Consider the following 26,828-nt stretch of genomic DNA (forward strand, 5'->3'; position numbering starts at 1 on the left):
TAAAGATTTCACTTGTTGACTAGAAGGTGGATTAGTTAAGGAGCCTGAAGATTTCCCCTTTTTGACTAGTAGTTGGATTAATAAAGGAGCCTTAAGATTTCACGTGTTGACTAGTAGTTGGATTAATAAAGGAGCCTAAGGATTTCTCTTGTTGACTAGTAGTTGGATTAATAAAGGAGCCTAAAGATTTCACTTGCTGACTAGTAGTTGGATTAATAAAGGAGCCCAAAGTTTTCCCTTGTAAACTAGTAGTTGGATTAATAAAGAGCCTAAAGATTTCACTTGTTGACTAGTATGTGGATTAGTTAAGGAGCCTAAAGATTTCACTTGCTGACTAGTAGTTGGATTAATGAAGGAGCCTAAAGATTTCACTTGTAGACTAGTAGGTGGATTAGTTAAGGAGCCTAAAGATTTCACATGTTGACTAGTAGTTAGAAAAATAAAGGAGCCTAAAGATTTCACTTGTTGACTAGTAGGTGGATTAGTTAAGGAGCCTAAAGATTCCACTTGTTGACTAGTAGTTGGATTAATAAAGGAGCCTAAAGATTTCACTTGTTGACTAGTAGGTGGATTAGTTAAGGAGCCTAAAGATTTCACTTGTTAACTAGTAGTTGGATTAATAAAGGAGCCTAAAAATTTCACTTGTTGACTGGTAGTTGGATTAATAAAGGAGCCTAAAAATTTCACTTGTTGACTAGTAGTTGGATTAATAAAGGAGCATAAGGATTTCTCTTGTTGACTAGTAGTTGGATTATTAAAGGAGCCTAAAGATTTTACATGTTGACTAGTAGTTTGATTAATAAAGCAGCCTAAAGATTTCACTTGTTGACTAGTAGTTGAGTTAATAAAGGAACCTAAAGATTTCACTTGTTGACCAGTAGGTGGATTAGTTAAGGAGCCGAAAGATTTCACTTGTTGACTAGTAGTTGGATTAATAAAGAGCCTTAAGATTGCACTTGTTGACTAGTAGGTGAATTAGTTAAGGAGCCTAAAGATTTCACTTGCTGACTAGTAGTTGGAAAAATAAAGGAGCCTAAAGATTTCACTTGTAGACTAGTAGGTGGATTAGTTAAGGAGCCTTAAGATTTCCCATCTTGACTAGTAGTTAGATTAATAAAGGAGCCTAAAGATTTCACTTGTTGACTAGTAAGTGGATTAGTTAATGAGCCTAAAGATTTGACTTGTTGACTAGTAGTTGGATTAATAAAGAGCCTTAAGATTTCACTTGTTGACTAGTAGTTGGATTAATAAAGGAGCCTAAAGATTTTACTTGTTGACTAGTAGTTGGATTAATAAAGGAGCCTAAAAATTTCACTTGTTGACTAGTAGTTGGATTAATAAAGGAGCCTAAAAATTTCACTTGTTGACTAGTAGTTGGATTAATAAAGGAACCTAAAGATTTCACTTGTTGACTAGTAGGTGGATTAGTTAAGGAGCCTAAAGATTTCACTTGTTGACTAGTAGTTGGATTAATAAAGAGCCTTAAGATTGCACTTGTTGACTAGTAGGTGAATTAGTTAAGGAGCCTAAAGATTTCACTTGCTGACTAGTAGTTGGAAAAATAAAGGAGCCTAAAGATTTCACTTGTAGACTAGTAGGTGGATTAGTTAAGGAGCCTTAAGATTTCCCATCTTGACTAGTAGTTAGATTAATAAAGGAGCCTAAAGATTTCACTTGTTGACTAGTAAGTGGATTAGTTAATGAGCCTAAAGATTTGACTTGTTGACTAGTAGTTGGATTAATAAAGAGCCTTAAGATTTCACTTGTTGACTAGTAGTTGGATTAATAAAGGAGCCTAAAGATTTTACTTGTTGACTAGTAGTTGGATTAATAAAGGAGCCTAAAAATTTCACTTGTTGACTAGTAGTTGGATTAATAAAGGAACCTAAAGATTTCACTTGTTGACTAGTAGGTGGATTAGTTAAGGAGCCTAAAGATTTCACTTGTTGACTAGTAGTTGGATTAATAAAGAGCCTTAAGATTGCACTTGTTGACTAGTAGGTGGATTAGTTAAGGAGCCAAAAGATTTCACTTGCTGACTAGTAGTTGGAATAATAAAGGAGCCTAAAGATTTCAACTGTAGACTAGAAGGTGGATTAGTTAAGGAGCCTTAAGATTTCACATGTTGACTAGTAGTTAGATTAATAAAGGAGCCTAAAGATTTCACTTGTTGACTAGTAGGTGGATTAGTTTAGGAGCCTAAAGATTTCACTTGTTGACTAGTAGTTGGATTAATAAAGGAGCCTAAAGATTTCACTTGTTGACTTGTAGGTGGATTAGTTAAGGAGCCTAAAGATTTCACTTGTTGACTAGTAGTTGGATTAATAAAGAGCCTTAAGATTGCACTTGTTGACTAGTAGGTGGATTAGTTAAGGAGCCAAAAGATTTCACTTGCTGACTAGTAGTTGGAATAATAAAGGAGCCTAAAGATTTCAACTGTAGACTAGAAGGTGGATTAGTTAAGGAGCCTTGAAATTTCACATGTTGACTAGTAGTTAGATTAATAAAGGAGCCTAAAGATTTCACTTGTTGACTAGTAGGTGGATTAGTTAAGGAGCCTAAAGAGATTTTTTGCTGACTAGTAGTTGGATTAATAAAGGAGCCTGAAGATTTCACTTGTTGACTAGTAGTTGGATTAATAAAGGAGCCTAAAGATATCACTTGTTGACTAGTAGTTGGATTAATACAGGAGCCTACAGATTTCACTTGTTGACTAGTAGTTGGATTAATAAAAGAGCCTAAAGATTTCATTTGTTGACTAGTAAGTGGATTAGTTAAGGAGCCTAAAGATTTCACTTGCTGACTAGTAGTTGGATTAATAAAGGAGCCTAAAGATTTCACTTGTTGACTAGTAGTTGGATTAATAAAGGAGCCTAATAATTTCACTTGTTTACTAGTAGTTGGATTAATAAAGGAGCCCAAAGATTTCACTTGTTGACTAGTAGTAGGATTAAATAAAGGAGCCTAAAGATTTCACTAGTTGACTAGTAGGTGGATTAGTTAAGGAGCCTAAAGATTTCACTTGTTGACTAGTAGTTGGATTAATAAAGGAGCCTAAATATTTCACTTGTTGACAAGAAGGTGGATTAGTTAAGGAGCCTAAAGATTTTACTTGTTGACTAGTAGTTGGATTAGTAACATAAGAATTACGGCTCATAAGGACGAACAAGTTTCGTTTACCGCTTATCATGCAAAAATATGCATCAATCGCAAATATACAAAACAGACACAGCAAGGTGATTAACGTTTTAATAATGTAATGAATGATTCATTAAAACCACTCAAAGGAAATTGTACTTTAATGAGATTTCCTATGTTGTTATTTTATTTATCGTTTAAAGTTTATATATATATAGACATAAGTATACAGTTTGGGTGCACATTACAATTTTTTTTTTTAACCCAATGGACTTCGGCGTCAGTATTATCCTGCGTATGGCATTTTTGTTCATTATAGAATTGTGTAGTAATGTCTCCAATTGAGTAATATAGCTGCAGTAAAAGAGTTAAAAAAAAAGCGCTAAAAAGTTAAATTTTGAATTTAATAAGATACCTTACATTGTCTCTTTTGAATTTAGTCATACTGTTTAAGATTCGGACGATTAAGAGCTTGACGCATTTGTTGTAATCGTCTATTGACGGAGACTGCGATATTTTGACCTCTGGTTTTTCTTTAGGTGTGCGATGTTGTGTTCAAGTCTTATTTACATATATTATAACGATAACTGACAATTGGCCAAACAAAGATGAGGCGATTTACTTTTTGTTGACGCTAGTAGTTTGCAAGACGAAATGTGTCAATGCTTCCAAAGTGTAACTCAAACTCAAATATAAAATCCAGAAAATATAAACTTGATTGAGGACGACCAAATACACCTTCAAATATAAACTTGATTTAGGATGAACAAATACACCTTCAAATATAAACTTGATTGAGAATGACCAAATACACCTTCAAATATAAACTTGATTGAGGATGAACACATACACCTTCAATTATAAACTTGATTGAGGATGACCAAATACACCTTCAAATATAAACTTGATTGAGGATGAGCAAATACACCTTCAAATATAAACTTGATTGAGGATGATTAAATACACCTTCAAATATAAACTTGATTGAGGATGAACAAATACACCTTCAAATATAAACTTGATTGAGGATGATTAAATACACCTTCAAATATAAACTTGATTGAGGATGAACAAATACACCTTCAAATATAAACTTGATTGAGGATGACCAAATACACCTTCAAATATAAACTTGATTGAGGATGATTAAATACACCTTCAAATATAAACTTGATTGAGGATGACCAAATACAACTTCAAATATAAACTTGATTGAGGATGACCAAATACACCTTCAAAAAGAAACTTGATTGAGGATGAACAAATACACCTTCGAATATAAACTTGATTGAGGATGACCAAATACACCTTCAAATACAAACTTGATTGAGGAAGAAAAATACACCTTCAAATATAAACTTGATTGAGGATGACAAAATACACCTTCAAATATAAACTTGATTGAGGATGAACAAATACACCTTCAAATAAGAACTATAAGTTTGACTTCAATGTATTCAGTAAATTTTTACGAGTTGTTGCTGGAAGGCACAGATGGACGGAAAACACTACATACATGTTTTTGCTGGTATATGTATCATTAGTATGAGTGGAGAAGTATGAATATGTAGTCATAATGCTAATGATTTGTAAAACACTGTTTAGTATAGCAAGTTTTAAAGGCTCATGAAAAGACCATATCTAACATTTATGCTCACCATTTATGCCACATTTAACAGATTGTTGAGTCGTTGTTTTTCTGGGTGTTGTTGTTGTTGGTCTTGGTACCTTCTTGGTATTAACTACAATTAGCAACATTTTTTCGTCTTAAATAAGTTTAAGTCCACATTTGCTCTTCAAAAGCATTGAAATATTGGATTGCGATTAAGGTCAGTGAATTTATCATATAACAAATATTAATGCAGTTTTTTAAGTATAAGATAACTTTAAGGTAAAGCTGTTTCAAAATATTGTGCCAAATTTTTGATTTTCTATTGTTCTAATGGTAAAACATCAACTCAAGAATCATTTCTAACGGCTTACAAAATTTAAACAATTTCATTTTACTTAATTTTCCGTCCGCCAATTTGGGATATCTGTAATTGCAGTTACGGACATCAGTTTAACCCCAGTGATGACAGAAAGATGTAAATACTAATAAATGTCAAGCTTCAATCGTTCTGGATTCAAGCTAGATATAAAACTGAGTATGGAAATGGGGAATGTGTCAAATAGACAACAACCCGACCAAAGAGCAAAAAACAGCACAAGGCCACCAATGGGTCTTCAACATAACGAGAAAATATCGCACCCGGAGGCGGGACTCAGCTGGCCCCTAAACAAAATTGTGTACTAGTTCAGTGAAAATGGACGTCACACTAAACTCCGAAAAATATAAATGAACTTAAATCAAAAAAACATATAAGACTAACAAAAGCCAGAGACTCCTGACTTGGGACAGGCGGAAAGATGCGGCGGGGTTAAACATGTTTTGTGAGATCACAACCCACCCGCTATACCTCTAGCCAAAGTAGAATAAACAAACATACAACAATACGCACAGTAAAACTCAGTCAAAAAGATGTCAGAGTCCGATGTCAGAAAAGGTAACAGAAGAAACTAAGGAAAATGACAATGATACATAAATTAACAAAAGGACTGCTAGCAGTAACTGAATGTCAGCTCCAGACCTCAATTAAACTGTGTTTGGGAAAACAGAATACGTTATGGAAAATATTTCCAGTATTACCAAAAGCCCCCACAAAATAAGATATCTTTCAATGTGTACTAGAAGTCGTAAATCCCATGTGTCTACTATCATCAATCAAGTATCAATATCCCATGTGTCTACTAGTATCAATCAGGTATCAATATCTCCTGTGTCTACTAGTATCAATCAGGTATCAATATCCCATGTGTATACTGGTATCAATCAGGTATCAATAGCCAATGTGTCTACTAGTATCAATCAGGTATCAATATTCAATGTGTCTACTAGAACCAATCAGGTATCAATATCCCATGTGTCTACTAGTATGAATCAGGTATTAATATCCCATGTGTCTACTAGTATCAATCAGGTATCAATATCCCATGTGTCTATTAGTACCAATCAGGTATAATAAACAAACACACAGTAATACGCACAGTAAAACTCAGTTAAAAAGAAGTCAGAGTCCGATGTCAGAAAAGGTAACAGAAGAAACTAAGCAAAATGACAATGGTACATCAATTAACAAAGGACTGTTAGCAGTTACTGAATGCCAGCTCCAGACGTCAATTAAACTGTGTTTGGGAAAACAGAATTCGTTATGGAAAATATTTCCAGTATCACCAAAAGCCCATCACAAAATAAGATATCTTTTAATGTGTACTAGAAGTCGTAGATCCCATGTGTCTACTAGTATCAATCAGGTATCAATATCCCCTGTGTCTACTAGTACCAATCAGGTATTAATATCCCATGCGTCTACTAGTTTCAATCAGTTATCAATATCCCATGTGTTTACTAGTACCAATCAGGTTTCAATATATCATGTATCTACTAGTATCAATCAGGTATCAATATCCATGTGTCTACTAGTACCAATCAGGTATCAATATCGGTCTTATTCCTGGCTTTAATACTTATTACTCGGTTTGACTTTGTAATTTTGTTAATGGGGAATGCAGCAAATGCTTAATCCTGTGCACGCAACTAAGCACACTCTGTTAGGGTCGATATTACTAATTTTCCATTGTATGCAAGTTAGAAAATGTACTGATCATTGTTACACTTTCTTTATATTTTATGTTGTATAAGAATATATTTTTAAAATCCGAACATGGCGCAGCAAAAATCGAATTATTTTGTTCATGCGTCATAATGATGCTTGTATAAATTTCGTGCGTTGGATGCTCTCCACTTGATTATCCTTCATTAGCAATGCTCAAACCAAAAAGAAAAAGTAAACCAGGGATGTATAAAAACGTAAAAATGTTAGGAGCTATATGAGCTAAAGGGACTTAAAATAAAATGCTAATTTCATCTTAGGTCAACTTTGCATGAAGGAGTTGGAACCTTATTTTCTAGTGAGGTATTAATTCATCAAAGGGGAATTTTATAAAAAGAAATATGTTATTTGACTCAGTCAAACACGCAAATATTAGCTTTTTTGATTTTGCCACTGCTGGTTTGAATTTACATGTATAGGTTTTTCAAAATATCTGGGTACTTGTCTACCTTAAAAATGAAACACTAGTCGTACATAAAGTCCAAATAATCATGTATAAAATAATGACCTGTTGTAGGTTGAGGACGAAAGCCTGGTTTTGTTGTTGTTAGTTCTTTATTTACAGCTGATATCAATGGATAAACGCCTTCGTTGCATGCATACCCTTTGAAGTCGTCGAAATCAAGAGTCCAAAACATAGCACCTCCTAGTCCCTTCTCTTTAATATACTTTGCCTGAAAATTGATATTTTTCATTTATTTGTAAAAACCTTTCGTAATGGTCACTGTAATGTTACCAGCTTACCTCGTGTATCTAAAAGATAATGGAACAATCAAAAAATAAAAAGAAAGACAAAAATGCAAATTTATTGTATATTCAACCTACGCATCGAGTAAAAACCTTGAACATATATTAGTTTTAACATCAAAATATTAAAAAAAAATCATCAGTTGAACATCCAAGATTTCGGTAATGACATGGCTAAAAATGTACATTTTCAATCATTTTAACATTGAAATACCATGTATCTGTGAGAATTTTTTTTTTTTTTTTTACAACTGCCTTATACAAAGTTGGCTATTAACAGATTTGGATGTTTTCGTATGCGGCAAAAAGTCTGACTTGTTTCTTACTCACTTTAATCGTAACACTTCGAACGTTGTCGTATCCCACCCACTGATCTCCAGAATATGCATATGGAACTTGCTGCTCATCATTCCATGCTGTTGTCCATCCGCTTGAACAAATCTAAAATATAAATGAAGATTTTTCGTATGATATTAACAATTTTCTTATTGTATATCTATATAAAATGTTGATCCAGCTGATAACATTAATTTTGTTGTTGATTTTTATTTACTACATTAGTCACTATACCCTTGTATTCAGTTATTTGTGCGAACATCAATACCAATGTTGGTATAGAATACGAATCTACGTATCTGTTTGAATTAAATCTGATGATTCTAAAAGATCGTATCTTCCTTGTACTATTGGTGATGCTGCAGTATAAAATATGCAGCCGTCGGTATATACGGAAGGCTTTTAGGGAGTAAAAGGTAAAAGTTAGTTATTTAATAAAAACTTTGTCAAGACTTGAAGGTAATTTAAAGCTTGTCATATGTTCTTTAATGTTTGTGTGTTTCAGTGACGTACACATGGCATTTCAGTTTACTCATAATCATAATCATAATGTACGATTCCATGTCAAGTCTTTTATTAGCTGTATCAACAAGATAGATTTCAAATATATGCTAGCAAAAAACAACCATCTATGGGTTATATGTCAATTCTTGGTTTTTTGCATTGTGGTTTATATAAAAATAAGGAGATGTGAAAACCATCCACCACAGGCCACACGACGTAGTTAAGTCCAGTACTAATCAAATTTTGAAAGCCATGTAACATAGTAGTTTTTGTTTTTTTCAATTACCAATTTACCAATAAGTGACCATATTTCCTTCAATTATTCCTCTATCTGCCATTTGATAGAAAACAAATTTCTTGAAGATTGCCCCCGCTTTACTCCCAAAATACATTAACATGAAAAAACCGCATATAAAAAAGATGGATTGTATGATGTGCAAGCCGTATATTTACTTTTTTTACTGAAACATTCTGACCCATTGGTGGCATTGGGCTGTTTTTTGCTCTTTGGTCGGGTTGTTGTCTCTTTGACACATTCCCCGTTTCCATTCTCAATTTTATTCTAATTCTACTTTTTTAATGAAATATATCTTGAAGAACAAAAACCTCATAGTAGCTTAGAAAGCCTGCTTTCTGTGTATATTGTCCTGGAGATCCTGCACCTGCAGTTGCTGCACCTAGTTCAGTGTTTGAGGAACTTGACAACTTAAATGATCTACCATACAAGGCAATTCCAAGAATTAGTTTTTCTTTTGGCGTTCCATGATCTATCCAATATTGAGCAGCCCAGTCCTAAAATGTAAAAGATACATTACATCATTTTCCAAAAAAAAAAAATAGAATCAAATTATTGGCACTAACACAGCATGTTCCACCAACAATGTATCTGAATACATTTCTAATATTTTGGCTTTAAAAAAACAACGTTAATACAATTATGTTTAAGTTGTAATAAAGGGGTACAACTGCTGTGAAAAGAGGTTGATGATTTCCACTTTAATTTAAAAAAAAAGACATACAACGTTAATAATTCATTCAAACCCTTTTTATTTACAGTTCATTATTTAGTCTTATCAAAATTGTTTTATCTATTAACTGAAAACAACATTAATAACTTCTTTAACAGTATGTCCAAGTGGAAGTATGGTTCACTCTTGAGATACAAAAAGTCGTATGAGCAGTTGTAATGGACAAAGTTGTATGATAAAAACAAAACTTAAATTGGTTGTTTGTTATATCAGCATATCATTGATTTAAAATTAATCTTCAGCCTTGTTTTATGAATTATAACTCTGTTTGTTAAACCTGTACTTTTTTGGAGAGGAAAACGCATAAAAAAAGCTGTCATTGTTTACAAATTTATTCTAATTTTTTTTTAAATATCATCTACACTTATATATACCTGATTTAACGTTCGTTCGTCTCCCGTTTCGTCGTTTCTAGGATATAGCGGACTGATGTGACCGGTTTTCGTTTCCCATGAACCATGAAGGTCATACGCCATTAAACTGATGAAATCCAGATCACTGTAAAGGTATAAATATTTAGATTCCCTTTTCATAGATTAAAGAATTAGTTATGCACTTCTAATATATACTCGACCTTTATTTGCATATGAGCTATAGGATTCCATATTTCTTAGAAAGATTACAGCTGGAAACAGAAACAATTATTTTTGTAAATAAACTGTTTTGTTTATAGATTATTATCATTACAATAAAGATATGGATCTAAATACTACATCTTTTTTAATTGCAACAATGGAATAAAAGATCTTGGATAAATCTTTATATGCTTATGAAATTATGTAAATATTTGAAAAAAAAATCATAACTTAGTTTTGAAGTACGATATGTTTAGAGGGGTTTATTTACATTATTCTATGTATAAAAAAAGCATAGCAACAATACCGAACTCCATGGAAATTTAAAAAGAGGAAGTCCAGAAAAACTGACAAAAACAGACGCTATCAATCAACGGAGCAAGTTGAAACAACTGCCATATTCCTGTCATTCCTTTGATAATTTCGTTGACTCTTATTATCTTGATTTTCTTCTATTGAGGACATTTTGAAATAGGGAGTTAAAATGTAAAGAAATGGTAGATAAATTGATCAAGCAGCATATTTAAACATTTGTATCTTAAGACAGAGATCCCCGACAAGAAAAAGTTGAACAGACTTAATTTTTTGTTAGATAAGAATATCAAGTAGAAGAGAAATGCTAGATGTATCTCATATAAACGCAGGTTCAACTTACGCCACTATTTTTGAGATTTCGTAAGCTGAATCTATTGTTCCCTTTCCAGCGGCAACGGCTGCAGTTAATAACAATCTTTCTCTTCCAGTTGATTGAGCTTCATTTTCAAACTCCATTCTCAGTATCTATAAAACATCAGTTTCATTTTAATATATAGGAATTAAATAGTTGGTCAGAAGAAATAAAGAGGTTAGGCCTATTTCCGCTGTTTTAGTAAACCTACAGGGCCAAAATATAAAAGTTGTCTTATCCTACTTGAAATAGAATTTTGAAAAGTCTATATCATAAACTTCAAACAATTTTCAAAGATTAATTTTTAATATTTTGCTGTAGATGAATAATTGACATGGTTAACATATACTAATATTATTAACTTTATCAGAATAATACATACATGAACAAATTTTGTAAACCTTTGTTTATCTTCAGGTGGACTTCCTCTATTTCCTGGGTATTCCCAATCCAAATCTAACCCGTCAAAATTATTCTTTCTTAGGAAATCGATGGAATTTCGAGCAAACGTGTTAATATCATTTTCATTATCAACCAAGGCTGTAAATGGTCTAGTCCCATGGTTCCATCCTCCAATGGCAATCAGAATTTTCAAATCTGGATTTTTTGTTTTTGCTGCCATTGTCCTCTCAAACATGCCTGTTATTAATCAAATTACAATTCATAACGATTTATAATGACAGGTAACATTGACATCTCGTCTCATTATTTCTAATATTTACCACATTTGATAAGTGTTTAGTATGACGATAATTTTTCACTTCTGTTCTCGTACTATGAACAAACAAAATTATTTATTTTGTAAAAAATATTTCCGTACTCCATATATACCTTACAACAAAATTATTGTTATTTATCTGTCTACGTTATTTTTTTTTGCGGCATTTTGTGCAAGGTTATAGTTGTCTTTCTGATATTGTGTTAGATCTAACCCCTCCTTTTTTATTATTAATTTTGTATTTACAATGTGTCATAGATCAAATTTATTCGTTCAGTGTATGTTCATTTGTTTTTTGTTAATATGTCTTTTGATTGAGTTAAGCCATTGTAATTGATATTTTATAGTGTGTCTTTCTATGTTGTGATGTTACACTATTGTTTCAGGTTAGGGTGAAGGTTGGCGCCTATTAAACGTTTAAACCCACTGCATTTGTTTACACCTGTCCTAAATCAGGAAACTGATGTTCAGTGGTTGTCGTTTGTTGATGTGGTTCATAAGTGTTTTTCGTTTCTCGTTTTTTATATAGATTAGACCGTTGGTTTTCCTGTTTGAATGGTTTTACACTAGTCATTTTGGGGCCCTTTATGGCTTGCTGTTCGGTATGAGACAAGGCTCCTTATTGAAGGCCGTACTTTGACCTATAATGGTTTTACTTTTACAAATTGTGACTTGGATGGAGAGTTGTATAATTGGCACTTATACCACATCTTCTGATATCTATCTAAACTTTATGCTGAAAATTAGTTTACATTGAAAAGATGAATAACAAGTGATATATACTATTGAGGTCCATATCGAAAAACAGAATCCACTTAAAAGTTTTAATTTTAGCAAATAAAATCAAACGAAATACATATTAACAATACATTCTAAGATAAGAATTTTACCACACCATTCACTTCAAATGTAGAAAAAAAACATATCTTCGCATTTGCTTATATGACAGAAAAGAACGCTTTACTGTCGCCCTTGCCTTATTGCAATTTGCATATGACACATCTTAAGAATGCATTAACATAAAGATATACTATTATAAAACTTATTGACATCATTTAAATTATATAGTTCGTTTGTAAATTCCCGTTTCATAAAAACATGTAAATTTACTAAAAAGGGATGCAACTCCCTCTTTTGGAATATATAGCACTTCGCGTGTTTCGGCATTTATACATCTTTGGGTTTCAAATATTTGTCTTAAACATTCCAGATAAAGGTCTTTTCGGGACTCATAAAATTCATAAAAAGTGTTGTTTCATTTTAGGCAACGATAATTGGTTTAACTGTTGTGATTAGCTTATCTTTTTTTCACTAGTACATTTTTCATATTTTTGGTTTGCCAAACATTTTTATAATGAACGTACCTGATGTATGTTACTCTAGAAACACACGTGTTATAACGAACGTACCTGATGTATGTTACTCCAGAAACACACGTGTTATAACGAACGTACCTGATGTATGTTACTCCAGAAACACACGTGTTATAACGAACGTACCTGATGTATGTTACTCCAGAAACACACGTGTTATAACGAACGTACCTGATGCATGTTACTAGTACTCCAGAAACACACGTGTTATAACGAACGTACCTGATGTATGTTACTCCAGAAACACACGTGTTATTACGAACGTACTTGATGTATGTTACTCCAGAAACACACGTATTGTGTGCACTGTAATAATTTCTTAAGTTTTTTCTATGCTGTACTTTTTACCTTTTGACCATGGTTTGCTTTCGTCGTTCCGTTCATTCGGCTTGATTAGAAGTCCACTAACTTTTCCGAAAGAGTACATAATATGCGTACAGAGAAATGGGTCAATATTTTCTGGGAAATACTCGAAAGGATTTGGCCGGTACTGTGCCCAATTTGTGTAATAGCAAACTCTTTTGTACTCTGATATTGCCTCACCTGTCAAAATGTAATACAAAACAGAATTAAACGCTTAAAAACATGAAAAAAAAACCAGATGGAAATTATGTTTCTCTTTGTTCTACTTTTATGACGATTTTATAATTTGGTAAAAAAACTGATCTTGTGTTATTACATAATGATACTTTTATATAAAGCGGTATACTACTGTTGCCTTTATTTATAACATCAGGTAATGAAAATAAACGGTACACTTCTGTCTTTGTATCTAATTGGATCTCTATGCATGCATACACTTCCAGGTCACTTGATATCGTTTTCGGTATTTATCAGAGTCCGCATTGCTCAAGCTTTGGTTCAAGTGTTACCTGCTGATAACATATTTTCTTTTATTTTTTTTTTGTTATTTGTTGAATTGCTATACAAAAAAGGTTAGTGCACAGTATTTTATTTCAACATGAAATTTCACAATAACTGTACGAAATAAACTAGGTCCTTAATGTCCTATATCGTTTTACATTTGGCGTAACGAAGTCATGAAAAACTGATATTTTATTAAATTCTGTTTTCCGAGTCCGCTTACACATTATACAATGAAAGAGGAAGTATCGATAATGAGTATCACTTTATATAAAAAAAATTTCTGACGCAAATACTGCTCATCAATTTAAAATGCACAAGTTACAGGAATGGTGTGAAAATAAGTTAAACAAATGAGGAATGTTAACAAAGTGTTAATATATATACAAAAACAAAAAATGAAAAAATAAAACATTACCAATTCCGATCAGTACGAAAACTGCAATGAAGAAAGCCTGCATGCTATTCCTTTTGATCATCTACAAAATAGTAGAAAGAGTTGTATGTGAGGGTTTAAAAATAATAAAACGTTTCATTATCCTTAAGGATGTTCGCTACTCATGTTTTTGATTTATTGACTTTTTTTCGGAATCTTCTATTTTTATCCATGTAGTGCCAATAAATATATTGCACGCTAACCACTATTTTTCTTTCCATAATTTTATAACATATACTTTAAACAGCCATTTATGAACATCTTATAAAATCTTTGTTATTTTTTCATAGTTTTTGAAATAAAAAAGGTGTCAATGTTAAATTTACGAAAAATCTAGAGAGAATCTTTTGCCGCAAAATTTTCAATTAATTATATCTCAAAAACAAGGATACGGACCTATTATTTTTTCTGCTTTTAAGTTCCATTATTTATATACTATTAATTTATTACAGGTTTTTAAAAATCTTGACGGAAGGTCGAAAAACTTTTAAACAATTTAAAGTCTTTCAGGTAAAAAAAAAGTAATCTTTAACATTACGCCCTATTCCGGCTAAACGAACTGATGGTCACATATTTTGAATTATTTTATCATAACAAATCCGGGTAACAAACTGAAACCGAAGGAAACACATCAACTATAAGAGGAAAACAACGGAACAACAGAAAAACTGAACTACAACAAAATCAAACGCCAACATACAAAGAAACGGACTGTCTGATATCAACTGCCATATTTCTGACTTGGTGCAGGACATTCTAAGAAAATATAGTGGGTTGAACCTGGTTTTATGGCTAGCCAAACCACCCGCTTATATGGCAATGTTAAAAATACCGCTAAAATGACAACACCACGTGACAGGAATACAATACAAACAAACGCTAGAACACTCAGCACAGAGAAATACATAAATAAATGGTATAATAGTACATTACAACATGCAAACCGCAGAATAACAACGGACACCTCCCATGAATTTACGACAGCACACCAGGACACCAAAAACGAAATATAAACTGCGCGTCACATGAATGGATCAACGTCACAAAAAGTGACGTATTTTTTGTGACGTTTATATTATCACAGGTAAATTTCTAAAAATAAAATAGATTTGTTTTATATATAGACACGTACAAGAATATTAGATTGGGTTTGAGTTTTATAATGATGTTATTTTATGTATTTTGCAACCATGACAAGAATATTAAAATAGAATTGTGTTTGTAATGGTGTTATTATTTGTATTTTCTAACCATATCGGTTTTTCTTCTAAACCAAAACTGTGTATAAACAAAAAAATTCTTGTGTATATAGTTGCTTTAAACTTAAAATCCAACAAATGAAGTAGCTGATTTTTTATCTTTACTTTTACATACATATAGAAAATAAAAATAAAAAACTGTAATATAAGGCAAGATCATGTAAGACTAAACAGTAAACACACATGAAAACCGCAGCGATGTTAAGGCAATTTCGATAAGATTTTGTCAGGGGCAGATAACCCCGTAAGGACCTCATTATGTATTCATATATTCATTAATGGCGAAGATTCCGTAAGCTGCGTCTACCGATGAAACTGTATGAAATCAAATTACATACATGCCTGTTAACTAAAACGGGTATCCATATGATGTTATTTGTTTATCGAAACACGAATATTGTATGTTTGTGCTTTAATTATTATGGCAAACAGTTGAAATAGCTGTTTTTGTTGACGAGATTGTCGGCTTGTGGACCCCGCCTCCTTTTGCAGTTTAACCAATCAGTAGACGATCGCCGTCAAGTAGATGTTTGTAGTTTGCAGAATGTAAAGAACCTTGCAGCGAAAATTATTTTCACTTCTATGTGAAAATCTAACCAGAAAAGTAAGTGTGAGCCTCCAAATATGTATTATTTATGAAACATACGTTGCTTGTTTTGTTAATCATTCGCTTCAGAAATAAAAAAAAACTGTATACTTATAGATAAAAACGAGTTCAGTGTTGGCAAGCATGATATATCCCGGATACGCGTGGTCATGGTGGTCAAAACGAAACCAGACTGCAACAAATATCTGAAATTTGAATAATTTATCGAATCCCGTCAATAAATGAACAGAATATCGAATGAAACAAGATCCCTCCATTATACCGAGAGCCCATTCTCAACATTTACCCTGAAATTCGTTTTTAACAGGTACCTGCCATTCGGGGAAAAAGGGGGGGGGGGATTCCACCGTTCACTTCTCTCCGGCACCCACATTGCTGGAGCCATGACCCCTACTTTCATAGCATGGAGCTCTTAATTTGTAACACAGGGTACACAAACTTGCTCAAAAGGAAGCCTTGCAAGACATAATTATTTGGACTACCCCCCCCCCCCCCCCCCCCCCCCCACACTCTCTTTCCAACTTCTACTCCCACCATTTAATCAGTGTGAAGTCCATACTATATTATTTTCTGCTTAGTGCTGTATTAATCAACTTTGAATTTAAAAGGGCGGTAATAGGTTAATTTTATGCAATGTTTTCTATTGACCCAGTGTTTATATTTTATTTCACTTGTTTTCGTGTTTTGACGTTTGACCTCTCATTACATGTATCTCGTGTTTGGTTCGATGTGCGTGCTACATGTTTCCCCTTATTTATTTCCATGTTTCCTGTCGTACAATTTATTTCTCATGCTTGTCAAAAAAGATTTGCAATTCTATTGAATATTTTTGGTTCATGTATGTGATAAAGAACTTCAAATTTAAATGTACTATAAATAATAATTTTTTGAAATCGGATGCAACTTAAGCTGTTAAGGAAGTTAAAAGGTGACAGCAATATGATTACATCTTTATGTCCATTAAAAATGACTGCAGAAGGCTGAGTATCTGGGTAATTATTTGGAAATATCCTGGACAGTGCGTCTTTCTCTGGAAAAAGCCTGTGCACCTTGAATAAATTATCTTATTATCTGTGAACCAGTATTTTTTAAATCATTACCAAGTCAGAAATATATATATAACCAATTGCAAGTTTATGTACTTAAATTGCTGGCTAAATAGAACAATTTTTAATACAGTCAAAATAATATTATAATTTCTTGAAAGGCTTTGTTAATGATTAACTGGGACGCCTTCCTAATGTTCCTATGACCGTCATTATAAGGAAGGAACCGCAGCAAAAAATTTAAGAAGCTTTTCATGACACAATAATATTATACTAATTAATATGTAGTGTGCTCATCAAGACTGCCCACTTTGACATATTCTTTTTATTTATATGTAGGACTCTAAAAGTGCGATGGTCACGCTAAAGTGCGATGGTGTAACGGGAGGTGTAACGGGAATGGGATTCAGGCGATTGTTTTTGTTTTTTGCTGTGTTCATATTAGTTTTTCGTTTATTGTATTGTTTCTAAATCATGTCGTTGTTATTCTCTTTTGATCCTGTATAGCTTTCTATGCGACGTAAGCCAAGGCTCCACATTGAAGGTCATAACGTTATTAGGTGCATACATCAACGATATTTGTTCTTTGGTGGATATTTGTTCGTTGACAATTACACCACATCTTCTTATCTGTTTTTTTTTTTAATTTTTTTTTTTGTATATTAATCAGTCCGTTATCTTTCTTGTTTGAATTGTTATACACTGGTCGTTTTGATACTCTTTGGTCGTTATAGAATGCTATCTGCGGGGTTAGCCATATGGTAACCTATAGTTAGTTACATTAATGACATTTAGCATTGGCAATCATATTATGATACTACACCTCTGGTCGTTATGTTACTGTCTTGTCGACGAGTATCCATCTCTTTTACGGACATGACGAACACTATTTTAAAAAATTGTTTTTACAAAATTATTCAATTAGAAAGTTTAAAAGTGGCTTTTATTTCACGCAAGTAAAAATTTGAAAACAAAACGTTTAATAATTTCATGCGTCCGAAGCGCTTTTCTGGATTTACCTTCATCAGGAACGCTCAAAGCCAAACATTTGAAATCAGAGGATGTATAAGCATGATAAGTACCGAAACAGTTGAAGAGCTATATGCTTTTCTAGTAAATGACATGAGACGAATTAAATACTTTGACACTTGGTGTATTTTGCCATTTTCGCTCTCTTTTATGGTATACACCTTCCCCTTACTAACGTCAGTTTCAGTCATGTTTATGAAAAGTTTTTTTTTTCCAGTATACTGACAGAATCATGTTTGTCCCCGCGGACACAGCGGGATCAAAGGTTTTCATTCTGTTACTGTGGATGATTTTTTGGGAAGTAACTCCTCCACATACACACTCTTCTAGCACCGACCAAAAATGTTCGGGATTGGGATCATTTGTTTCTTGTCTATTAAAAAATCTTTATCTGCACTAACATACTCGTTTACGGGCATGTCCATTTTTGTTTGTACAAAAGGCTTGTGGCGCCATAATGCGATTTAACGTTGCAAACGTCAATACTTTCGCGAACAAACGCACTTTAGCGTATCGCGGCATCAGACTTTAGCGTGTTCAATAAATAGCACAGACTATCGCACTTTAGCGTATCAAACCATCTCACTTTAGCGTGACCATCGCATTTTAGCGTTCCCATCTCACTTTAGAGTCCTACATATATATATAAGTAAAACATTATTTAAATTGAATAAACATTGCATGCATCATCGTTCTAAATATAGAGTATTACATAACATATCTGAACTGTATCCCTGTTGGCAGGAATTAAATCCATTACTCGAAGATATATCCCCGGTAAACAGAAGGGACCCATTTATAAAATTTTCTTTGGGAGACCACTAGTCAGAGAGGCAGAAAAAAGCCCCATTTGTAATAAAGTCGTTTATTCTATGACAACAGACCAGTTTGTGGAATCGCTAAAGTACGCAAATCACATAATCAATTGTCTGGTCAGTCCGTCCGTCCCATGAATATTTTTCTTTGCATCTTTCTCAGGAACATAACAAGGATTTCTGAAATTTGGTTTCAGGGTTTATATGTGTCAGCTATACCGTGTGATGCTTTTTCAAATTCATCACTCAACAACCTTTGTTTACCTTTTACTTTTAAGGGTATGGGGGTATATTAGTAGCTCACAGATTCACTTGTTTGTTTAAGATTTTTTTTTTGGGGGGGGGGGGGGGGGGGGGGGGGGGGGGCTGGCTTTTTTTTAGCACAGCTCTTTATTTAGCATAGGATGCAGCAATTCTAGAAATCCAAGAAAAAATAGGCATTTATATATCTATGGAGGAAATCCTGATATCAAATTAGGGTTGTGTGGCAGACTTTATTTCTTTATTTTAAAAATTATATGAATCTGACATTATACATATGTTTATGCTCCTTATTTTAAAAAAAGTACCTATATGTAATTAAATAATTACTTTCTCTTATTTTTTTTAGCTCCCCTGTCAATTACAAGATACAGTATGCCATTCCAGCTTTGATGAAATAAAGTAATGGTTTGATTTGGAGAGCTTTATTATTATAGACAGGTAAATTGTTTTATGGTGATATCAGCGAACTATTGTACAATGAGACAACTCTCCCCAAGAGTCCAAATGACACAGACATTACCAACTATGGGTCTTTGAATGGCCTTCTACAATGAGTAAAGCCCATTCTGCATATTTGGCTATAAAAGGCCCCAAAATCACAAATGTAAAACATTTCAAAGGAGAGAATTAATGGTCTAATTTATGTAAACAAAAATGAATGAAAAAGAAATATGTAACACAGCAACAAACGACAACCACTGAATTACAGGAACATACATTGTACATACAGAATGTGGATGGGTTAAACATGTTAGCGAGCCTGGCTTTTCTTCCTGTTTTATAATTTGTCCAAATAAATTTCTGTTCTTACATCATGTACATTGTAAGAATATTTTATGATGTAAACTCAGAAATTATTGCAATGTTTTTATGAAGCAACCTTGAATATCGCAATAAAAGGAACTCACATTCTGAAATCTATACATATAACTGTTCAAGTATGCAGATTTTTCTGAAATCGCAATTATAAATCTCACATTTTTGTCCATTCTTCAAAAATTGCAAAAAATAAATGTACCCAATAATCATGATAATTTCTTAATTTAATCAATGTTAATGAAGTATCTGTACCAGCAATAAAATTTATTTACACAGACGTGACGGATATTTATACAATGATATACTGAACTTGCTAGCAAAATTTTTTTAGCTGTGGATTACTGATATTGATATTGAAGTATTCCTGTCGGAAAAGGAGATACAAAACAAAGTAAATTAACATAAATAAATATTTATTACATAATACATCTTATAGGCACATCTGGGTTTTTGTCTCGCCTTGATGGAGTCAAAAAGCGAGACATAGGTATGCTGTTTCTGGCGACGGCGTCAACAATGTATTAGTTTGTGATTAGGATTAGGTCAGTTTATGGTGAACCACAAGTGGTAGGTCAATGATATTTGGTATGCAGTTGTATTAGCATTGGCACATCTCATTACCATGGAGATTATTTGGCCCTGCCCCCTCAGTCAAGGTCTATTGACTTTGAAACTTTTCATAGTTTACATGTATTAGTTTGTGATTAGATCAGTTTAAGATGAACTGCTAATGTTAAGTCAATGATATTTGGTATGCAAATGTATTGGCATTTGCAAGTATCTTTTCCATGGAGATTATATAGCCCCACCCCTGATCATGGTTCATTGACTTTGAAACTTTTACATAGTTTACAAGTTAATGTTTGTGTTTAGGTTTGTTTAAAGGGAACGGCTTATAATAAGTCAATGGTATTTGGTATGCAGTTGTATTAGCATTGGCACATCTCATTCCATGGAGATTGTTTAGCCATGTACCTTCAGTCATGGTTCATCGACTTTGAATATTTGCATAACTTACATGTTAAAGTATTGCTATTTTAATTTCAACATTTGCATTATCAAAATTACAAAAAGGCGAGACATATCTCTGTGATAACAGTTATTCTCATTTAACTTTAAAGTTTTATAAAAGTACATGTAGTGCACCTTATTAAAATGTGTGTGGAAAATTAAATCCTTGTTCAAATGATGAATGAAGACATTATTAAATAAGGACAGGGAAATTATTTTGTTGTTTGCACTAACTTTTGATTACTTTTCACATGTTGAATATTTCATTTAATATATATAATATTTGCATTTTCATATTTCAGGGATGATGACCTGCAGTAGAAAGTTCCTTATAACTCATCATGGCCATTACGGAAGATCTGATTAAAATTTGTTTAGAAAGTCACCAAATATGTCCATGAAAAGTAGAAAAAAGACAGCAATTCTATATAATGTACATATAAGTACTAAGCAGAAGCATTGACTGTTTCAAGACCAAATGAATTGGAATTTAGTGTTTTGATGCTGAGAGACAGAGGAAAATTAACTACACAATTTAGCTTCTTTTTCATCATCATGTATCACTGAAGTTGATGTTTACCATCTTAAAGAGCTTAAATTTTACCTCAGTTAAAATGAATTCTAAATACGGACAGTTTGGAGATTTGTGAATTTTCTTACAATTGGAGTTTCAAAAAAGGATTTCATTTAACAAAATTATATTTCATGGATGTAATTTGTCGTTTCTTTCATGAAATATTTGAAAAATCTGCAATACGTTTGTATCTGACCAAGTGAGAGATCTACAAATAGACATATGATATTCAGTTGAACTGTAAAGAAGGAGATATTCATTTATAAGACTTATATAAGTGTTTTGTTATTTTTATGGCAATTACGGGGAAAAGATAGTAATTGATTTAAACATTAATCCTACCTAGATATACATGAGATATACTATCATATACATGTAGGCATACAATTCACTTATGCACCACTAATGGAGTTACATGTAATTATAAAACTAAGAATATGACATATGATTGCCAATAAAGTAACAACTCTTCATCAGAGAACAAATAGTCATATTATATATTGTCCACCAGCATGACCAGAGAACAAGAAGATCATATTATATCATGATTTATATTTCAATTTCATTTCATTTCATAACAGTTAACACAGAATAAATGTATACAAAAAGTTCAGAAGTATAAAAAAGTGTTTTAATTGCAGTTGTTGTTCATCTTAAAGTGACTTAGTCATATTGATGTTGGCCTTCAATACTGAGCAAGACCTCTGTAACAGCCACAGAATGTTTGAACAAAAAAATTATCTATACTTATATATTTGTCTATACTTAGAAATCAGAATTTTTTTTCATTTCCTGTCTAAATTAAAATTGGTTATACAATTGTATACGTTTGGCAAAAAAAATATAAATTTATTTAAATGATGGTATTATTTGTATCCAGGATTTTCTGAAACTGCAATAATTAATCTCGCATCTTTAATTGTCCTTACATTGTTCAATAATTAAAATTATCTTGGGAATAAATTTACTCAAAAAATTCTGAGTCTTTTTGAAGGATATATAAACTTGGAAACTTGCGATGGAATATTTTCACAGTTACTGTTTTAGAGATTCTTATATCTAGCATGTTTAGCAAAAGATGTTGGGTATACATGTATGGCAATGAGACAGCATCCCCAAAACAGACAGAAATTGCTTTGTTCTCAGTTTGAAATTGCACACATATTTTTGTATTACAGCTAGAATTTGATATAAAAAAAGATGATGTGGTATAATTGCCAATAAAGTTTTGATTTACAATTAAGTCATTTTTTAAAGGCAGTGCTTTAATGCCTTTCTAGTTGCCGGGTTAATCCTTCCTTCCGCGATATCCAACTTATCTACGTGGGGGGTCATTAGACTCCAAGTAGATCCGGAAATGTTGAATTCTCTCCTCTTCTTATTGCGATATAAAATGTTTTTTGTTTCATTTCATTTACATTGGGAAATAGAGAAACGATCATTGTGTTTTGTTAGTTTTAAAAACTTTTGATATATTAGTATTTTGCATTATAAGCAGTCAACCGATTGACAAACTAGAATTATTTGAATTCCGTGTGGAAAGAGCTCGGGTTAATTTCGAGTGTTATCTGCAATCTAGATGTTTATAAATCATTTCAGTCGTTGATATAATAATTAAAGGTCGACTGAACATGAATTATATTATACAATTTAAAGCGCATTTCTGTTTATGCACGTGAACCCGTCTAACGTTATTTTCGCAGTTATATAAAGTAGCAAATTATCGTTCCTGAATAGGTGGCGCCGTGGTAGCGGATCCTGTTCCTCTTCTTCCGGTTTCTGCACTGTGCAACTATTTCAGTTATATTTTTAATTAACGATGCCAAGTACTTGTTGTTGTGTACCTGGATGTCATTTAAGAGGAGGACATGCATTTCCAAATGACTTAAAAAGAAGGAAAAGTTGGATCAACGCCATGGCCCATACGCAGATTGGACGAGAACACGATGATATTGTGGAGTCCATCTCAATCAGCTGTTGTTTGCAAGGCACGTTTTACTGAAAAAGACTACGTGCAGGAAACTATTCATGGTAAAACTCTATTTTCTTTGTGAAATATATAGTTATATATGTAATCTCCATGCGAATAAACCAAAGTCTGTTTACAACCGCAATTATCGTTTTAGAATAAAAGGGGGTGGGTAATTCAAGACGTCATAATTTTTTGGATTACGATTCAATGTGATCTGTTTGAGATTTTTTGGTGATTGCTACAATTATAATGATTTCTTACAAGAGGTATATCATACTGAGAATTATTTTAGCAGTAATAATGCTAATGTAGTAATGACAGGAATGCATAAGCTATGCCTCATAGACTTTCTTGAAAAATATCAATGACAAAGTTAACAGGAACAAAACGGAAGCAAGTTAACTCGTACCATTGTAAACTCGTACCACGAAAACTCGTACCAAAAAAGTTAACTCGTACCAACGTAAACTCGTACCACTGGGAAGTCGTACCAATCAGAACTCGTACCACTGCAAACTCGTACAATTAAAAATATATTCAAAAATACGAATGATTATGTTTTATGATTTTTTTTGGTAAACTTAATAAAATAATTGAATTACTTGACATTTATACTAGATTTTAATGAAAACTTAGACAAAAATACGAATGTTTTATGATTTTTTTTTAAGCTTTATACAAAAAATTAAAATATCTTCTTTGTTATTCTGCCAACACTACCATTACGCCTACTGGTCATTCACAATACCATTAGTCACGTCATTAAAAAAAGAGGGGCGAAAGATACCAGAGGGACAGTCAAACTCATAAAAAAGACAAACAGACAAATAATAGTACACAAGACACAACATAGAAAACGAAAGACTAAGCAACACGAACCCACTTAAACCCGAGGGTGATCTCAGGTGCCATTTCAGTTATCAGCTACTTTTCAAGAAAGCGATGCATATCTTTCACTACAGGTGATACATATATATGAGAAGAATTATCACGCCAGATAAAGACCTATCATTTATAAGAAATATAAGCATGGTCTTATTCTGCTACAAAGTGCTGAATATTGTATAAAAATAAATTTCATACTTTCTAACTGTTGGTCATAAACAATTTTAAACCTTTAAAACACAATAAATATATTCTTTCATTAAATAAAATTCCTTTTAGAAACAATAGAAAAATACCCAAATCTATTCAATGTTACTGATTTGGAATGATTAAAAATTAAATCAAATAGTTGTCAGTAAAAGTTTAAAAAAAGTCTATTCAAGGGAGACAACAAAACCAATCTGCCACGGTTTTCTCTATCCAATTAATCAAGGAAAATTAGCTACACATTGGTCATTGTAATTTCAAATTATATACATTTCACAAACTTAAGAGGTATTGAGTGAAATTAAAGTATATATTCATCATTAAACACCATTTGAATGCATTTAAATAAGTTGGTACGAGTTTACAATGGTATTAATTTACCGTGGTACGAGTTAGCAGTGGTACGAGTTTTTTTTAAGTGGTACGAGTTGACATTGGTACGAGTTTACAATGGTACGAGATAACTATAATTCGAACAAAACAATGACATGCTCTCATCTATATTATAGTTATTTAGGTACAAACAATGTACGTTTGTTGCATAAGTCTCTCATTGTTTGTCCTTTGGATTTACATAACATACATTGAATCAGGCAAACATAGTTTTATCCAGATTGTAATGAATAAATCTAGTTAATATTTCGCCAGGTAGTACAAAGTATACATTGCTAATGGAAGTTCATTTAATTATAAAAAAACTAATGTTTTATAACCTTTTTCAGGGCGCAAACCTACCATACAGAGACTTAAGTCTACTGCAATTCCCAGCCTATTTTCCTGGACCAAGCAAGAGACTGAATCGTCCGCTAAAAGAAAAATCAGGGCAGTTTCCTGTGAAAACAAAAGAACTAAACTTGATGAATATTGTAGTAGAAATCTAGAGGAAAGTTTTGATTGTAAAGTTGGTTTTCCTGAAGAAGTCATTCATACTGCAGAAAGGATTTATGACTGTCCACCACCAACTGCCGAGCTAATGTTGAGCTTCACAGACGGAATTACGCAAACACCATCAATGCCTATGTTTTCCGCAGAGAATTTTGAAATGAAGACACTTGACACAGCCATGCATTTTTATACCGGTTTAGAGTTGTATACTAAATTTGTATTTGTTTTGACCACACTTGGTCCAGCAGCACATTGTTTGAGATACATATATTTTCAAATTGATAGGGTGTCAGTTGAAAATAAGTTTTTTTATGACTTTGATGAAATTGAGGCATCATACAACCAACTTTGAACTGTCTAGATTCTAGATTGAATCTAGTGTTAAGAATATTGTGTATACATGGATTGTTTTTATGTCTAAACAGTGGTGTGAGGCTAACACTTGGCCATCTAGTGGTTTAGTCAGGTATTTTTCACCATCCAACTTCAAATTAAAGTTTCCTACGACTTGGATTATTATTGACAGCACAGAATATCCCGTGATAAAACCTAAAGCTCCTAGAGCTCAGGCAACCTTTTCATCAAATAAAAACAGAAACACTGAAAATTCTTGAATGTTCGACACCTGGTGGTTTAGTCAACTATGTCTCTATGTCACATAGAGCGAATAATTGGACTTGGCAAAACATACAAAATTCTAATAAATCCTATGAATGGAACTGAAACAAAACTTTCATCTGAAATAACATTTAGTTGTTTTATGTTGTGTAATTTTAGAACTTGTATTGTGCCAAAGGATGCATAAATAAAAGTGACGCAATGAATTTTGTTCTGATATATATATATATTTACAATTACATGCACATGTAAATTGTAATGCATATAAAAATAAGGAGATGTGGTATGATATTCAGTGAGTTTATCAAACTAAAGTGCATAAGAAATGGGTTTAAGCAGTTACAGGTGTTACTGTCACCGTACAATCTCCAACAATGAGAAAAACTCGTACCCTGTAAAAAATTTCAGAGATCTTACAACTAAGTTTTGTTGTCTCACCTTGACTTTGGTGAATTTTTTATATCTGTTGATGTAAATATAAAAAAGAAGATGTGGTATGATTGCCAATGAGACAACTCTCCACACATGCACAAGAGACCAAATGACACAGAAATTAACAGCTATAGGTCACAGTACGGCCTTCAACAATGAGCAAAGCCCATACTGCACAGTCAGCTATAAAAGGCCCAGAAATGACAATGTAAAACAATTCAAACAAGAAATCTAACGGCCTATTTTATGTAAAAAAATGAACAAATATAACAAATATGCAACACATAAACAAACGACAACCACTGA

The 26,828-nt window shown here is 32.7% G+C and overlaps 1 protein-coding gene and 3 long non-coding RNA genes across 9 annotated transcripts in view; 3 read left to right on the top strand and 1 right to left on the bottom strand.

Moving 5' to 3' along the window:
- Window positions 1-26,828, bottom strand: part of LOC127707436 (chitotriosidase-1-like) — a 177,989-nt gene that overhangs the window by 49,174 nt on the left and 101,987 nt on the right. Inside the window, exons 1-9 of one of the 5 annotated variants that reach the window (XM_052211964.1) lie at window positions 14,082-14,160; window positions 13,148-13,342; window positions 11,091-11,347; window positions 10,697-10,821; window positions 9,841-9,964; window positions 9,045-9,230; window positions 7,929-8,039; window positions 7,360-7,525; window positions 4,797-4,880 (exon numbers count right to left, since the gene is read on the bottom strand). The exons of 3 other annotated variants lie outside the window; for them this stretch is intronic. In XM_052211964.1, the coding sequence (XP_052067924.1) occupies window positions 4,797-4,880; window positions 7,360-7,525; window positions 7,929-8,039; window positions 9,045-9,230; window positions 9,841-9,964; window positions 10,697-10,821; window positions 11,091-11,347; window positions 13,148-13,342; window positions 14,082-14,142 (1,309 nt within the window). In that variant the 5' untranslated portion in view covers window positions 14,143-14,160. Of the gene's footprint in view, window positions 1-4,796; window positions 4,881-7,359; window positions 7,526-7,928; window positions 8,040-9,044; window positions 9,231-9,840; window positions 9,965-10,696; window positions 10,822-11,090; window positions 11,348-13,147; window positions 13,343-14,081; window positions 14,161-26,828 lie in introns of those variants that run through there. One more of the 5 variants, XM_052211959.1, reaches the window with a different exon arrangement.
- Window positions 1-26,828, top strand: part of LOC127707452 (uncharacterized) — a 78,461-nt gene that overhangs the window by 29,547 nt on the left and 22,086 nt on the right. The gene's annotated exons all lie outside the window — the stretch shown is intronic.
- LOC127707447 (uncharacterized) lies at window positions 15,564-21,800 on the top strand. The gene is made up of 3 exons (XR_007984859.1): window positions 15,564-15,962; window positions 19,466-19,557; window positions 21,252-21,800. It is a non-coding gene; the product is annotated as an uncharacterized LOC127707447 (long non-coding RNA).
- LOC127707446 (uncharacterized) lies at window positions 22,915-26,296 on the top strand. The gene is made up of 2 exons (XR_007984858.1): window positions 22,915-23,554; window positions 25,310-26,296. It is a non-coding gene; the product is annotated as an uncharacterized LOC127707446 (long non-coding RNA).

Source organism: Mytilus californianus, unplaced genomic scaffold (assembly GCF_021869535.1).
Source record: "Mytilus californianus isolate M0D057914Y unplaced genomic scaffold, xbMytCali1.0.p SCAF_7, whole genome shotgun sequence".
NCBI lineage: Eukaryota > Metazoa > Mollusca > Bivalvia > Mytilida > Mytilidae > Mytilus > Mytilus californianus.